This window comes from Candoia aspera, chromosome 4 (genome assembly GCF_035149785.1).
Source record: "Candoia aspera isolate rCanAsp1 chromosome 4, rCanAsp1.hap2, whole genome shotgun sequence".
Lineage (NCBI taxonomy): Eukaryota > Metazoa > Chordata > Lepidosauria > Squamata > Boidae > Candoia > Candoia aspera.
The window spans coordinates 101,028,245-101,046,198 of record NC_086156.1 but is presented as its reverse complement, the minus strand read 5'-3'; the positions used below and the strand labels follow the sequence as shown (position 1 = coordinate 101,046,198).

General features: G+C 41.0%; 1 protein-coding gene across 7 annotated transcripts in view; it reads left to right on the top strand.

Moving 5' to 3' along the window:
* Positions 1-398: 398 nt before the first annotated feature.
* The window catches only part of EPN1 (epsin 1), a 34,317-nt gene continuing 16,761 nt past the window's right edge, over positions 399-17,954 (top strand). For 4 of the 7 annotated variants that reach the window (XM_063301260.1, XM_063301258.1, XM_063301259.1 and 1 more), the window contains exons 1-3: positions 400-1,184; positions 9,439-9,960; positions 12,739-12,988. In XM_063301260.1, coding sequence (XP_063157330.1) covers positions 9,733-9,960; positions 12,739-12,988 — 478 coding nt within the window. In that variant the 5' untranslated portion in view covers positions 400-1,184; positions 9,439-9,732. Of the gene's footprint in view, positions 1,185-1,340; positions 1,419-9,438; positions 9,961-12,738; positions 12,989-17,954 lie in introns of those variants that run through there. The other 3 variants (XM_063301262.1, XM_063301261.1, XM_063301257.1) reach the window with 2 other exon arrangements.

Genomic DNA, 17,954 nt, shown 5'->3' with positions numbered 1-17,954 from the left:
TTGGCTGGGTTTGTCCTGGAAGGTATACCAAAGAAACTGCTGCACTTAATGGTTTAGTGTTGGATTGTAGTGAGGTAAAAGCAGCTTTGATATTCCTGAGAAGTTGCTTGAAAATACTTTCCTTTTCCCCTATTCAGAACGCTTACATGTGAGTAAATGAAAAATAAGACTTCTATGCGCAACTGAACGCTGTGTAAAACGTTAACTCTTTTTATCTCATATTGCCGGATTGGTCCGTTTGCATTTTCTTCCCTTCATTTTTTTTTTTTTTTTGGCCCCGGTTCATTTTTGCTCGATTCTCTCTATGATGCCGGAAGTACCGACCACTCAACATGGAGAAGGATGAGGGCGGAAATGGGCACCACCTGGAGGCGGAAGTTGAGGCAACTTGGCTTCCGCTTCCGATTTGCGGGCGTCCTCCCGGCGCCGCTCCCGCCGCTAGTGCCGCATCTAGCCCGCGGGGTGAGGGGCCCAAAGCCTTCGGAAGGGCCATAGAGTCCGGGTGCGGTAGAGCGGCCCTCCCTTGGCCCAGATTTCTCTGCATTGCGTGGGAGACGGGAGAACCCAGGGCGGGGGTGTCTTCAGACGGGGTCTGGTCGAGGTTTTCCACAGGGACGAAGCCTCTTCCCCGCCGTTCCCATTCTGGCCCGGAATCCGGCGCTGTGACTTCTGACTCCGCGAAGCTTTTCCCCTGGAGAGCTGGCCTCCCCTCGGCCTCTCCGACCTCCCTGCCTGTGTGACCTTTGAACCCAGTCCGTATCAGCTTCTCTCCCAAAGGCTCCCTTCTGGTTTCCATTCTTTTCCGTTTCTCCTTCCTCCCAGGGAGTGGGTCTCTCCCAAGGTCTGTTCTTCAGCCCACCCCCGGCTGTCCTGACGTTTTAGATCTCCTTTGCTCTGCCCGATTCCGTCTCCTGAGAGGCTATTCGAAAACGAAACTTTCTTACTCTCCTGGTCTGTCAAGATTCCCCCGTTTTTGAAAGGAGGGCACTGGCTATGCCCCCTGGCTGGGGGAAGTGGGGAGGCTGAAACGCTTACTCTGGACCCCGGGGGGGGAGGGGGGCTCCAGTGGTGGTGTGGTTGTTCATACATCTGTTTGTGAGAGCCCTAGCCGTTTTGTGGCCTGGAAGAGCGAAATTTCCCTAGGAGATTTGTAAAAGAAGTCATCCTGTGATTACACTACCTAGGTAAGTGACTGCCATCAGCAGGTCAATATGAGCAGGAGAGGGTGGAGGCTAGAAAAGGAATTATATTTATAATGTGCGGACAGTGTGTCTCAATTTCTTTTCCTGTTGGCTAGAGGTTGTTACTCCTTTCAGTTGTAGTAGCGGAGTCTGATCTCAGAAATTAATTCACAGGGCAGGTCTGTCCAGCAGGAGAAGGAACACCCTTTGATAATGATGAACTGAGGCTCCTGTTTGGTATGTGAGACAAGGTATATTAGTGCCCAATAATACGGAAGAAACAACAGGATTTTATTCTTGATTGAAATGAAAATGTTAATATCAAGGAACTTCCCAGCAAATTGATAGTGCAGATTAAGTTTTAAATAAAGATGATTGATGAGAATGGAGCACATTAGAGCATGTAAGATTATTAATGGTGTAGAGACAGAGAACAGAAAAATAGAATGAAATGGATTAGTAGACTGTTGAGAAGAGCAAAGAAATGCTGCTTCATGCTATAAATCCATTATTACAATATGCTTTGATAGCAACTGCTACCTTTTGATAGCTTTGAATATAGATTAGGAAAGCCTGTCAGGGGTTATTAATCAATGCAGATTTTAGTAGAAAGTCTGTATTCAGAGATAGTACATTATTGATAAAACAGAAGACTTCTGTATTGCTTGCATATCAGTTGTTCAGAGTTATATGGCTGTCCACTGTTGAAGAATGATAAGCACAGATGCATCATTGGTTCAATTTAATTAAAAAAGTTAAGTAACCATTATTATTACTGTATTTCCCATTTTTCCTTCAGAACCACAAGATGAACTACCTGTCCTTTCACCCCACTATGTTGTTTTCATAACGGCCTTATAATTTTGATGAAGAGATGAGGATTGGTTTAAAATAATTCACAACCTTTATGGCTAAGTGGAAATTTGAACCTGAGGTTTCCTCATGTCTCCATACTTTTATTCACCTGTCCAAAACATCTTCCAGCTAAATGCCTTTGCTTCCTAAATTCTTTCTTGCAATACTTGTTTCAAGAAAAGGGAGGAAGTTGGAGAGTGTCAGAGAGCTTGCTTTCTACTTATGTTCAGGTTGCACATCTGTTTGGAAGATTATTCATACAGTCTCTCAGTGGCTGTCTTATCTGGAGTCCCAGTTTTGCAGGTAACCTTCAGGTTAGTGTAGTTTGTATGTCTCTTGGGAGTACATGGCTTCAGACAGATTTGGGACAGAATGGAATGAGGCAAGAGCTGTGACATTTGGGTAAAGTTCAGTGAAAAATGCATAAAACCTGCTTTAGGAATATCAGAAATGATTCTCAATAAACCTCTAAATTTGAAACATTTTAGAGTCCTCAATCCTTTCTAGTATGAGAGTTGAAAATTACTACTGCAATGTTGACTTGGAAGTATAATTGTACTTACAGACTTTGCATTGTCAGTCTGCTTGCAGCCACTTGGTTTTTGTGGACTCAGTTGCGTTTCATGTGTGCTCAACCTTCACTGAGTCACGTAAAACTAATTTGCTATATAATCATGACTAGCTGATAGATGAAACAAAGAGTTGAGGGGGTGGTGCAGGCTGAATTTTAAAAGGATTTTTTTGAAATTGTTTTAAGGAGAAGTTTTAAAATATTTCATTTATAGGAATAAGCAATATATTTAGTGAATTTGAAATGCAAGAAATCAAGCCTACACTAGTAATATTTTCACAGAATTAATAGTTTTGTATTATACTCATACTCAAAACATACTCATGTTCAGAGTACTTTTGACCACTCTCTCCCAACATGATATCCTCCAGCTCCCTTAAGGAGAGTAAGAGGTAAAATCCAGCGCATCTGGAGGATCCCACGCTGGGAAAGAATGGAATTGGGAGATCATCTGATCATATACATCAGCCTTTCTCAACCTTTTGACCCTGGAGGAACCCTTGAAATATTTTCCAGGCCGCAGGGAACCCCTGCACATTCAGGCTCAAATATAGGCCAGAAGTTACAAAATCATTACATTTGTTTCATGTGTAGGCCTGTATATATGCACTAACAGTGTTCTTAACTAAAAATAAAGAATGAAACTTACCTCTTTAATGTGAAGTTGTCCGAATTTGAAATAATTTTTTAAATAAATTGCGATCTCCCAGGGAATCCCTAGTGACCTCTTGTGGAACCCTAGGGCTCCACAGAACCCTGGTTGAAAAACCCTGGTGTAGATGCTTAAAATGTAAACTGTTTAATTGCCTAGATTCTGTAACTTGGTGAATATTTACCTTCTCTCTCTTTCTTTCTCCTTCCTACCAAAAAAAAAGTATATTTTATTAAAAATAATTGTTCTTTCCAGTAATTCATTATCATTTCTTCATTTTGGAATGCCTTGAGATTTCTAAGAAAAAGAGAGAAGATACACTTTTGCTGCATTTTTTGGATGGTCAATTGTTTCCAGGATGTAGCAGATCTTCCTTCAAGGCAGAATAGTAAGGCACTATATATGAGATATGAAAAGAAGCAGTATATTGCCTTAAATAGGGACATGCATTATTTTAATTTTTCCTACGCCGGTGCCTTCAGAATATGGTAGTGCCCGTAGTGCCCAGTTCACATCATCTTTCCCAACAGTTTACCTGTGAACATGGCTGTTCCCCTGTAGCTGTCATGAGTTATAGCCATTGCAGCCATGACTTTGTCTAATTCCCTTTTGAGGCTAAGTAAGCAAGAGAGCAAATTGTGTTAGTGCAAATCATTCTGTTCTGGATCTGATTCCCATTAACTGCATTTACACTTTCTCCAATATGGGAGATAGGTAAAGATTTCCTTCTCCATCCCACAGGAAAAGTTTTGCATTTTTAAAAACGCATCTTAAGCGTTTTTGAGAACATTCTTCCCCTCCTGGTTGCATTTGTTTTCTGAAATAAAAGACTGGTTTGCTTTAGCCTTTTTTGCACAGAGATGTTCCAGTCCTTAACTATTTTGTAAGAAATAACAACCCTTACACGATTTTGTTACTTTCTAAGTAATTGGTTCCATCGTCAACTGTTTATCATCAAAGCATCAAAAGAATATTTTTTCCCTTGTTTGTTGGCAGTATTTGTATCCAGAAATGCAGGCCAAAACATTTTCCAGGGTAAAATTTTTCCATGGAAATATTTCTCTTCAGGCAGGTTTAGTGGTTTCAAAGTTGTATGTTTGCATGTTTGCTTCTTAGGTGATTGTTCTAAAAAAATTGAGAAGTGGGGATTTCCTGGTTCCCCTTCCCTTGCATCAAATATTGTAACTCATAAACTTGCGCAGATTAAGAATGTTGAGGTAGAGATGCTTATTGAAATCATATTCATTTGCATAGGGAAATTTTCCAGACAACCCACATCTTATCCAGACTAAATATTGTAGTGAATATGTTCATTGCAATGAAGTTTTTTTTTTCTGAAAAATGTTTGGAAAACATACATCTTTGTATCTTGACCTTCATCAAAGGAGTGCAGATCAAGGTTCCTCACACAGCCACATTGGACTGGGTATGGCCAAAGAAATTGATTTGCTGAAGACTTCCCATCATGTTTGTAGATAAGCTAGGCTTTACCATCTAGTTCATGTACAAATTATGTTGTCTGGCCTTTATACTTGTTTTATTTAATTCTCTTTCAAACCTTCTGCTTTTGTTAAGATGGATTGAGAACAAATAGAGTGCTAGAAATCCAGATGAACATGCACAACTTCAGAGATATTACTGTTACACATTTCTGAATCTCTTTTCCACCATAAGGATCAGGGTTTAGACAAATGAAGGCTAAGATGATGAGGGTATTAGATTCTCTGTCCAATGCCAATTTTTCATGTTATAATTATAGAGTAGTATATCTCCAGCTGGACAGCATAGTCCATTGGGCAAGAAAAGCAGATTTCCCCAAAAGGAAAATTTGATTCTATAAGTAAAATAAACAGTGCTAATTTCCGTGTGTATAGAGATACAGTACTTTTCCTCCTAACCCTGCCTAGGACTACTTCATCCAGCATAAAGCAGTTTCAACTTGCATTTTATGTGCAAATATGTTGTGTATGTTCTTCATTTCTGGCAAGTTGGTTAAGCTTTGGCAGAAGAGATTCACCGTCTGTGATAACACAGCTAAAATGCGTGGGGTGGCATTCATCAGGAGATATTCTGAGGAGATGGTGGTACAAGTCACCGTAGCCTCTTTCAAGTCTTATATCCATATCATTTATTGATTCCAGATATATTCCAATTTTCAGCTAAGATTAGCTGCTGAAGCAGTTTTAAAGTCTGCCCAAAGCTACAGAATCATAAAAAAAAGTTGCAATATGAGTTACAGTCTCATCTGTCATTTGGCAGTGCAAGCAAGCTACTACTGTACAGAAGGAAAAGCAAAACTGCAGATGGCAATTGTGGTATTTGAAGGGGAAGTGGGCTGACTGATGGTTTTTTTAAAATGCCAACCCACGGAAACAGCTGTTGATTGAAGATGTCTAGAAATTTGATTTTTTTAAAAACTACTTTTAGGAAGCTGCACAAGAATCACATTTTGTGTCAGATGCCAGTGTTTGCATGTATTTTCATGTGAAGCTACCTTATAGTGAGTTAGACCATTGATCTGATTACACCAGTGTTGTCTATTATGATTGGTCAAAGACTGTCCATGGTCTCAGGCAGAAAGCAAAATAAATTAGTGGTAGTACTAACAAGGGTCTTTATCATAGTTGGAATAATTGCTGCATCAGTTGCTGGTGATATTTTTTTAGCTTAAAAAGATTTGGGGATGGATTGGATTATAATTCCTGCAATGGCCAGAAAAAAAGCTAGCTTATTTATTTAGGTATTATTTTGGCTGAAGCATGACTATTTCACCCCCAAATCATTACTACTATTTCCCTCATTTCATCGTGTGATTAATTTCAAGTGCCATGTGGCTGAAATTTTAAATATGAAATTAAAAGGGGAGATCCATGATAATATTTTAGAGACTTTGCTTTATACAAATAATCATTCAATCTTCTTGTATTGTAGGGTGCAAAAAGAAGTAGAGAAGGACAAGATTAAGAAGTTTGAGTAAAATTAAAAACTTTCACCCATTTCAGCCCAAACCATTTCAATTATTGTTTTGTAGAGGTTTCATATAGAGGTTGGTACCATTTGGCAGCCAAGAACCATGCTTAAAGATTTCTAGTGGCTCTGCAGGCCAGATCATTTATACTGGAGGGACTTGGTTTGGGGCAGGATTTTGAGGGGTGCTCTTTGTTTTACCTAACTGTGATACACCTACTTTAGGCTTTATATTTCAATTTTCATGTGTTTCCCAACTCAGACTGATGGGGAATAGTATTGCCATTTTTCAGCAGTCATGGCTAGAGGGAGATTCAGTGGTTGCAAAAAGGGCTTGGTGGTTGCAGATTTTCTGTCTTTCTTTCAAAACTGGATCTAATTGAATCACAATGTGGAAACTTCTGCACCAGCCAGGAGAACTCAATGACACCCGTGGCCTGTTAATCACAATGGGTGTATCTAAAAAGGTCATTTTTCTTGCAGCCTGTGTAAAAGGGGACATTTCTGCACCAGACAGGGAACTGATTCTGTAACTGGATTACCTTGAATCACTTTGGACTTTCTGATGATAGAGATGACTACCATGGCTTTTCAAGATAATTTGAGCATTGAATTTAATTTATCTGGGTTCAGCGTGAATCCTCATTGGAACAGATTTTCTCTAAGCAGTCCATCATAACTGAGTGCTCTCCAGAATATTTGCAGTACAGTTCCCATAGACCCAGCCAGTATGTAGAATGGAGAAGGATGATAGGAATTATCATCCTGAATCTTGGGGAAGGCTACTAATTACCAATCTGGTGAGCATTATACTAGGAAGGCAGAAGAACGCACATACTTTACCACATGGAGCCTGGAGAAAGCTTACAAGTGTAATGAAAAAGCATTGTATTGTACTTGCCATCCCACATTGCTTTGCTTCTCCAGCGTTCCTTCCAATGTTTGAGAATCGAAGGAAAGTAGAGCAATCAATCTTCAGCCAAAGTTAATGCTGAGTAGATCTTCCTGTTTTCAGCCATCCCAAGTTATCGAATCTTGGGACTACAACTTCCAAAAGGAAATGCTAACTGGGAATTTTGGGAGAAGCATAGAGATCCCCAGACTGGTGGGAAGCTGTTCAATTTGCTCTTTTCCAAAATTGATGGATGTTGAACTTGTTTTAGGTTTTGTTTCTTAAAGTTCCTTACTACAGTGCCTTAAAGTGCTTTAAATAGAGGTGGCTCTGTATTCCCAAGCAGGATGAAGAATAATATGTTTACAATGACCTTGCCTTCCACTTATACGGGCTTAACCTTATTAAATTACAACTTTTCAAACATATCTATTTAGAAAAGTGTCCCTGAAATCAGTGCTCCTATTCATTTGAGCTCAGTGTCCTCATGCCCATTATGGTCTGTGGTCACTTTCACTTCTCTTGTATCATCTTCAGGTTATCAGTGTGTGATGTGAAATTTTAGAGCTAGAAACTAAATTGAACAAAATGGAAAGGGGCGGAAAGAGGAAGAATGAGCCACTGTGACTCATTCCTTAGAAATGTGGGCTTCCTTCCTTTTGAGGTTGAAGAATGTTGGGGATCAACCGGGGCAGGGGATTCCAGGAAGCTAAGGATAGTTTGGGGACAGATGCTGCAATCTGCACAATTTCCGCTTTCTGCTGCTCTTACCTCCCAACTTCTTTTCCACCCACCCAGCCACCCACCCTTGGGAATTTTTGCTTCCGGGCCTTAATTGTCCTAGAAACAATTCTGACAAACAGAGAGATTTGCTGGAATTGCTAAGGTTACTTGGCTGGGAGAAGACAATTTTTGTGTGTTCTGTTACACTGTGGTAAGCAGGGGATAAGAGATGAAATTAGTACATAATATAGGAAGTTTTGTGCATTGGATAAATGTTCTTGTGTTGTTGTCGTTGAAGCATTTTACTTGGCCCCTGGTATGAAGGCTTAAAAACTTATTTTCCCATTTTTGTCTTATTCCCTCTATTTTTTCCTGGCTTTTTTCCCTGGGGCTTCATATATCTCGATTATGGAGATTCCAGTTCAAACCCCTGCTGAGCTGCAGCGTTTAATGGGATGATCTTAGGCTTTTTATAATGTGCTTTGAGGCCTACTTACAAAGATAAAAATGAGGGACCATATATGACTCTGTGAGCTTTTTTGAGGAAATGCAAGATGCAGTTGTAAAATAAATCATATATGAGGCTTTGGGTCTTGATCCGGCAGGCTGATGCTAGTAAGGGCTGCCAAAACTGCAACCTTAACGGAGATGTCTGCTAGTGTTCTGACCATAGAAACCTGGCTGGAAGACAGACTACGTTGCATTGGATAGAAAGTAAATGGGGGAAGAGACGGGAAGACTGTATGGTTCTTTCTGTCCTCCCCCCTCCCCAATCTTACATTGCCTGGGAGATGTAAGACTAGCCGGTTTTCCTTGGGAAAGGAGCAAATAGAGTATATTTGGCAGTGAGGGCTGTGTCCCTGTCTGCCCATGCCCCAGAATACCTTCTTTGCCAGTTGCCACTGTTAAAATACCAGACAGATGGATCTTTGTTCTGATCCAGAATAAGAAGTTCTTCTCTCCTTCTGTTGTTCAGCTGCAACTGTTTTTTGGAGGCTGCTGCCTATAACCCAGAGAAAACACTGAGTCTTTCAGGCTCATAGGCCGTGAAAGAGATAGGCCTCCAAGAATTCATCCCATCTGTTTTTAAAGCGTCTGAACAGCGGAAATGAAGAAGGTAGCATCCAGAATGCCATACTTTTGTTTTATTTGCCTTTAAAGTTTCTGGTCCTCAAGGCTGTGCAGAGAAGCTTAAGTGCAAGTTCTGCTCAAAGAGGAAGGGGCTGAGCGCAGTTTTGTTGGCCCGAAGGAGATCCTGGTTAGGAGCTGTGCAGAATTCTTTGTCCTTTCCTTTCTCCTAGTTATCAAGATGACAGGTTAATTTTTGCAGCAGGTTTGGTCTTTTCACTTCTCTTGATGCAGGGCTTAAAGCTAGCTTGGTAGGGAACTTTTGGCTTTTACCAAGTTCTTAAAGAAAGCCCTAAAATAAGGGCCTTTAATCCAAAATTGAATAATGTTCTGAAAGCGAGCCACTCCCATGTTCTGGGACCTGGTTTTTATATTAAAAAGTTTGGATTCATCCAAACCACGCCTAGGAACAGGGATGTTGTCTTTCGTTCCACGTTAAAGTTTTTCTTTTTCTTTCTTTCTTTTTCAGCTGTGTCTCGGAATGGCTGCTGTGCCCAGATGGATACTCAGAGAGTGCACGGCCAGCTAGGGACTGCAGGCAAGTGGCACAGGAGCAGCCGCAGCCACCTGCTCTTGCGAAGCCAGCTGGGTTCCATTCAGACTGGATATGCAGGATTCACTTTCTTAAGCGATTGGTTAAGTTGAATTTGCGGTTAACCTGGAGAGCCCTTTTGCCCCCCATTAGCCTGGCCTATTTCAAAGCCATCAACAGGAAGCTTGGAGTATAAGCTGAATCTTTCCCATCCTCCACTCCACCACCGCCATGTCGACTTCTTCACTGCGCCGCCAGATGAAAAACATTGTGCATAATTACTCTGAAGCAGAAATCAAGGTTCGTGAGGCTACGTCAAATGACCCTTGGGGCCCATCTAGTTCTCTCATGTCTGAAATTGCTGATCTAACCTACAACGTGGTAGCCTTCTCAGAAATCATGAGCATGATCTGGAAGCGTCTCAATGACCATGGGAAAAATTGGCGTCATGTCTACAAGGTAAACATACGTAGTCTCTTGTTCTTGGACAGTGAGCACGCCATAGTTCTGTGGTCACAGGGCACTAATAGGTCTGTGTTGTTTTTCCATAGCCATTCCCTGTTAAGCCTCTGAGATTCCATTCCCACATTGTTCCGCAGATATCTTACTAAGAAAGCGGAGGAGTAATTCCTATGTGTTTTGACGCGCATTTTATTATAAAAGGCACGCTTCTTTGTACACATGCATCACAGTACTCAGAAGAATGGGTATGTGCATTCCAATCTGCATTCTTCATCCAAGAAATGTGAACGGTGTTAATTCATCCCCAAATGCAGACTAATTGTCCTAACAGTCAGGAAACCACGCTGAGACGAGGAATAGGTCTCTAGTGTTTTATTACTGCTACATAAAACGGAAAATCCTAACAAACTGAAGAAGCGTGGGAAAAACCCAGACAGATAAACCCCAAAAGTCAAGGCTGGTCTGTTCTGTGTCTCTTTGAATGGCTGCTCAACTCCTCGCTACTACGCATGCGTTTTCCCCCCTGGATAGAGGCCCCCTCCTGCTCGCCATCAGTGCTCATGACACTAATTCTCAAGCGTGCCTATTCAGTGGAAGGGCTGTTGGTCTGTGGTACAGAGTCAACATCTCATGCACCTGGTCCCAAATTCAGGCCAGATGTCATGAGTACTGATGGTGAGCAGGAGGGGGCCCCTATCCAGGGGGGAAAACGCATGCGTAGTTTAGAGGCTTTGAACTTTCCTTCAAAGAAACTCAGAGCAGACCCGCCTTGCATTTTGGATTTATCTGTGTGGGTTTCCCACGCTTCTTCAGTTTGGCAGGATTTCAGAGCAGATAATAAACACTAAAGACCAAGTCTCTGTCTCAGCGTGTTTTTTTGCTCTAAGTCAGGACATCATGACATCTTCAGGGAAGGCTGAAAAGGCCTGAAACCCTGGAAAGCTTCTAAACTAGGTCTGGATACCTTTTGACAGCCAAGGAACATGATTAATGCTTGGGGCCCAGCGGGTTAAGTGGATGGGATTCCATCATACATGTGTACAGGACTGAATTTGGAGAGAGTTTTATAGTTGGGTTTTTTTTTAAACTTTTTATTAGAGTTTCTAAAACAGTGTTTTCCTTGTCCACCTCAAATGGCAGGAAATTATGTTGTCATGTTTCAGCATCATGTTCAGAAGGGCCTCCAAGATTGCAAGAAGAGTTCTCAGGGCTTGTGTGCAGCCGTTTTGATGTAGACTATATTGAACTAGATGGGACAATAACCTGTATTCCTTTACACACCTGCTTTGAATATATGAAGCACATTTGCTTAGCAAGGCTGAGTAAAGGATATTGCCTGAGTCTTTGTGAGATATTTTGTCAACATGCCTGGGGTGGGAAAGAGAATAATTCCTCTTGGGGGTAGTTAGCCCCGTAGAATTGCCCTGTTTTGCTTGCAAACAGAGAGAATACCCTAGCATCTGGATTTTATTACGTTTTAACATATTTATGTCTTGCTGTTATTGATATTATTGTATATTCTTTATGTTATGTTATGTTATGTTATGTTATGTTATGTTATGTTATGTTATGTTATGTTATGTTATGTTATAGTTAAGTGTTTTTATTGTGAACCGCCCAGAGTCCCTCCTTGTGGGGGAGATGGGTGGTGATAAATTTAATAAATAAATAAATAAATAAATAAATTCAGTCAAAGTTGAATGTCCTATGCTAAGTGGAGCATAAAATGAATCTCATTAGTTGGGTTACGCAACCATTTAACCCCTAAATGTTGATGGACTATAATTCCTATTAGCACTGACCATTATGGCCAATAGCTGGGGATGATGGGAAATGTAGTATTGAGGAAGGCTGTGTTGCACAAAGAATGGGGAAGCTGGTGATTGAGCTAAATTTTCTGGAGCCTTAACCATCATGGATACAATAGTGGGAGAAGTAGACCAGCAACATTTGGAGGTATACAACTTGCCCAAATGTGTTTCTTCATATTTCCCTTTTCCTGGTGCTTCAGTGGTGGGCTATCTTGTTGTTTACAGAGATATTATGGAGAAACTGGTGGCTGTTGACAATAAGTCAAGGAGTTGCAATTATCTGTCTGATCTTTGTTGGATCTGGTTTCCATCTGGACGAATTCTTCATTTATTATTCCTGTGTAAATCCATGTTCTCTAAAATGCAGTGCAGGTACCCTTTGGAAACACAGAAGCTGCAAAGGATTCTGGGTCTCTGTGCTAATCTCAGTCCACCTTTTTATCATGACAATCCTTGTCATGTACTGTTTTGGCGCCTTAAAATAAATTTTTGAAAACTTACGATGGCCTTCTGATGTGGATCATTGATTTTTATCATCCAGTGACCCTGTGAAGTAGGAGAGGCTGAGTGAGAAAGAGCAACTGGGCCAAGCTTACCAGTGAAATTCATAGCTAGATCATCCCTGGCCTGGCCCAGTATTTTTACCATTGAACCTTTGGTTCATATAAATATGAGCAACCCTTCCCCATTTCTTTGACAGAGAACCTGCAGATTCTGCATCCTGTTCAACCTGGGCCTCTGCTCAGAAAATATAAAGCTATCCAACACATTTTAGGTAGTGAATTCCACAGATTCTCTACTGTGTGAAAAGGTACTTCCCTTACCTGGCTTGAAGCCTAGGATTCCCGTAATTCTGCGTCTAATATTCAGTCTCCTTCCCCAGGACAAACATTTCTGAAATTCTTGTTTTTACCTTTATGATCTAAGCGTGTCATGAGTCCATTTCTTCTTGCATCTCTTCCAGGCCATGACACTGATGGAATACCTAATCAAGACAGGTTCAGAGCGGGTTGCACAGCAATGTAAGGAGAACATCTATGCCATCCAGACACTAAAAGATTTCCAGTATGTTGACCGGGATGGCAAAGATCAAGGCGTCAATGTGCGGGAGAAGGCCAAGCAGCTGGTGGCCCTCCTCAAAGATGATGAACGCCTCAAAGAAGAGCGGGCCCATGCTCTCAAGACTAAAGAGAAGCTGGCTCAGACTGCAACTGGTGAGTGCTCCAGGCCTTAATCTAGCTGACATTGTTCTCCATGTTGTCCAAATCTGCAGCTCCCCCTCCAGGTGATTCTATACTGTGGTGTAATGATGAGAGACTAGATCACAGCTACCCAGTTTCAAATTCCCACCCAACTATGAGATTCTTTGGACCAGTCCCTGTGTGCTTTAGCCTGTCTTTTTCACAGGGTAGGACAGAACCACACTGTCCCCTTGGATGATTGGAAAAATGATGATTAACTAGCAAAGCTGTCAGTCATACATTGGTTATCAGAAAGGAGAGAAATTTTCCCTTGAATTCACCATATTTAATTTGACTGTGTGTTTTGATCATGTCAGGGCCAGCCCAGGAACAATGAGTCAGTGTATTCCAAATTCCAGTTCTTTATTTGCTCTCACCGTACAGACAGAATCTTGCCAGACTAAAGCTACCCTAACTAACCTAAGGGGAAATAACCAGGGAGACTCTAGGGCAGGGCCACCCTGAACTTCTTTACTTTCCCAGCAACGCTGTCTGGACTGTGAGTCCTCTTATCTCCTTGGAATGTGCTCCCTCCTTCCTGAGAACCAGCGGCAGTACCAAAATCCACCACAGATCTCTAGGATGCTGCAATCATCTTTAACTCTTTGGGTAGAAATGGTAATACAGGTAGTCCTTTAGTGTTTAGTGACTGCCTCGTACAGTGACCATTCGCAGTTACGACAGTGATGAAGAAGTAACTTTGCAACCAGTCCTCGCATTTACAACCTTCGCAGGTCTGGAAAGGAAAGGAAAGTTGTAAGTCTGGTTACAGTTTCACTTAGTGACCGCTTTGCTTGACAAGCAAGTTGCCGGTCCCAATTGTGGTCACTAAACAAGGACTACCTTGACGGCCAGAGCCGTCACCCGGAGCAGTCATAATTTCATAAAATACCTTTGTTTCTCATTGTATATGGGAGAACAATGGTGTCTCTGTGCGTGTGGTGTAAATACTGGCATCTTACGTTTAGCTTGGAGAAGATAAAGAATTAGAATAGAAATTGGTGACCAGATCAGCGTTACACCTCTGCATCTGCAAAACGTGGGCTGATACTGGAGCAAGGCTCCAACTGGGGACACCTACAGATTCTGGACCACCTTTCTGGATAAGGTGGTCCAGGTCTAGTCAAAAACTTGAAACAAGATCAGTGGGAGTTATTGCACATGTGCTACGGTTTCATCATGAAGAAGAGTGTGATTCAGTTATGCTATTTTATGTTAGCAGTCTCTGAGAATGATAGTCGGCACCCCTAAGACCACTGCCTGGAACAGACAGTTACCCCCAGCAAAGCACAGACAGTAGTAATTCCCCAACAGCAGCTTTTCCCGCTCTGGTTCCCTCCAGCTGTGATGTGATGGAACTGTAACTTCCAGAATTCCCATATTGTTTTAAAAGTATAGTCCAAATGCATTTGGAAAGTTCCTGATTGTGCAGAATGAAACAAGGTGATGCACTGGAAATTGTTTGCGGAAGCTGGATCGTTTTAGCTGTTCAGGTTCAATTACAAGGATGTTTGAAAAATCTAAGCCTGCCACTTGTCTCCAGTGCATTTTGTCTTTTCTGGTTGGGAACTGTGTGAAGTTGCCATAGAGAAGATATTGGTGTCTGTCTTGATCATGCTCATTTCCATTTTTCTGAAATATACCTACAGAGAAAGGCTTGTCCCTGGTATAACTTTCACCAACATGGCAGCTTGCCAGACTCTGAGATTGAGTTACAGGCCTCCTTGATCTGCTGGTGCCCCTTTTCCATATCAATAACCTCTAGATCAAATTCCACCACATGTGTTTGCACAACGTCTGGTGGGGCAGGTTCAGATTGAAAAAAAAAAAGGAGCAGCTTCTGCTTCCTGTTGTAACCATTTCAGCAGAAATACCGGGAACTGGGGAATTGTTAAAGAGAATGCAATAAAAAAAGGAAGGAGGGAATATCCACCCCCCCCACACACACACAAATGAGATTCTGGACCTGCAGCTGGACTTTTAACCATATTTGGCCAGCAAAATATCCTAAGCAGTGGCCTGGACTTAAAATCAATGAGCAACCCGATGATATGTACCATGTTAGCACACCTACTCTCTTTGATTGAAGTACAGTACATAAATGAAGATAAGAAAGTTGCCCTCGGCACACTAATTCCTGAAATAAAACTATGAACAATAAAGCTATAAAGTCACATAAGTGAGACGTGAAACAGCAAGTCCACAAATTGACTGATTTCTTCAGAAGTGCTCCCCTCATAAATTAAGTTTCTTGGGTGAGTTTGTGGGGGTAGGGAAAAACCAAAGGGCATACCATCTCTTTGGAAAATGGGAAAAATGATGATTAAATAGAGCTGTCAGTCATACATCGGTTATCAAGAAGGAGAGAAATTTTCCCTTGAGTTCACCATAGTTAATTTGTCTGTGTATTTTGATCTCTAGGATGCTGCCATCATCTTTAACTCTTTAGATAGAAATGGTAATATAGTGGCCTGAAGGCCAGAGCCATCACCCAGAGCAGTCTTAATTTCGTAAAACACCTTTTTTTCTCATTTTATATGGAAAAACAAAGGTGCCTCTATGTGTGTGGTATAAATATTGTCATCTTATACTTAGTTTGGAGAAAATAAAGGATTAGAATAGAAAGTGGTGATCACTCTATGTCAGTGTTAGGCTCTCTGTATCTGTAACTCTAAGCAGGAGAAGAATGGAAAACATTTTAGAAGTAATTCCTATTTAAAATAATTCCATTTAGATGACCTCAGGTTCTCAGTTGAGTTTATAAATGCTAAGCCAAGGGTTCTCAGATTCTGGGTCAAGTCATTTTTCTTCCTACTTCCTTTTCTTATTAGAGACAGGGTCCTATGAATGGCTATTTACTTACTTACTTACTTACTTACTTACTTACTTACTTACTTACTTACTATCCCGCCTTTATTATTTTTATAAATAACTCAAGGCGGTGAACATACCCAGTACTCCTTCCTCCTCCTATTTTCCCCACAACAACCACCCTGTGAGATGAGCTGGGCTGAGAGAGAGTGACTGGCCCAAGGTCACCCAGCTGGCTTTCATGCCTAAGGCGGGACTAGAACTCTCATACCACGCCTGATTGGCTCTTGGGCTGAGAGAGAGGGACTGGCCCAAGGTCACCCAGCCGGCTTTCATGCCTAAGGTAGGACTAGAACTCTCGGTCTCCTGGTTTCTGGCCTGGTGCCTTAACCACTAGACCAAACTGGCTCTCTGTATTCTGCATTCCTTACATTACAGAATACTATTTTGAAATGATGTTTGAAAAATTTTTGCATCATATTTATTTTACAGAACATTTAAATTTATCTGTTAAAATTTCCTGTTATATTAAAAACATCAGTAAAGTTTTGTAATTTGCTCTGATTAAAGCATGATATATTTAACAGATTAGAATAACACGAATAAAGTGGAGAGACTCTAATTTCTGCAGTGTGTAACAACTTAGAACTGTTGATAACTGGCAAACTGTTCTAAGGTATTGAGGATCCGCCAACCACCATAGTTGAATTTCACTTCCTTGGAAATATTGCTCTGGAATTTCCAGTGGCTTGGCTTGTAGTAGTAAATCCATAGTTTCTGAAGTGGTTGTAGTTATGGGCTATTGAAGTTCAGGATTTTTTTTTCCAATACCCACCTTTCAAAATGGAAACGTTTTTATTGAGTGGTAAGTGAAAAGCGAATGTGCTAATAAAGGTTAGCCTAAGTCAAGAAAGTATGGTGAAAGTTAGGTATCTTTTGGTTTCACAATTTTTTTTCTGTTACTGGAGAACAGCTGTGGTTTTTGTCAGAAAATACAGCTGAGAATATGAAGCCAACAAAACTAAAGCGACATCTGGAAACAAGTTGTGCAAAGAAATAGTAAGATACTATAACTGCTTCATTTGTTACATAATTTAAAATGTAATTATTAAAGTAAGTGGTTCATATTATTTCTTAACCCCCCAAAATCATAGGGGCACCTTAAACAAATGTTTATTTATTTATTTTAGAAATATATAATGCCACCCAACTCTATAAGGACTCTGGGTGACACACAGTAAAAACAATTAGACAAATCAGACAAACAATAACAACAAAATGAGAGCCAGTTTGATCTAGTGGTTAAGGCGCTGGGCTAGAAACCAGGAGACTGTGAGTTCTAGTCCCACCTTAGGCACGAAAGCCAGCTAGGTGGCCTTGGGCCAGCCCCTCTCTCTCAGCCCAACTCACCTCACAGGGTTGCTGTTGTGGGGAAAATAGGAGGAGGAAGGAGCATTAGGTATGTTCACCACCTTGAGTTATTTATAAAAATAATACAGGTGGGATAAAAATTAAATAAATAAAATCTTCACAGAAAGGCCAGAAGAAAAGCAACAGTTAAAAGACAGACATGCTGCCTACTCTAATCCAAGGCCTGGGGAAAGAGCCAGGGTTTCAGAGCTCTTTGGAATGTGGCCGGGGGGGTGGGGGGGTGGTCAGACCTATCTTGGTATAAATAATTGAGTTATGATTTGAGAGGATCACACTACTGTAAAATTTGAGATTCCCTAAGTCTCAGTGTTTGTTTGATTTATCTTGCTGTGTTGTATGAATCCAACCACTCTGGCAATAAATCATAGTTTATGGCTTAATATTACTATATATATGAATCAAGTCAGGATGGCTGACAGCCTATTAATGCACCATATTTAGAACCACTTTCTGCTCATACTTGTAAGAGTTTGGCATCTCTGATGTTTTCTAATGGACTTTCCTATCAGTTTCTAAGGCAGAAGTGTGAATGGAGTCATACAGTGTTTTTCCTTAACATGCAGTAACATTTGACTTCTGGGAGGTTCAGAAGATAAGCAGTAATGGCTTATCTATAATATCTCACAGCTGTTTTCTGTAGCCCTTGTATCAACTCATTTTGGCAGCTCCATTATGAAAGTGGTACGGTTTCTTGCTT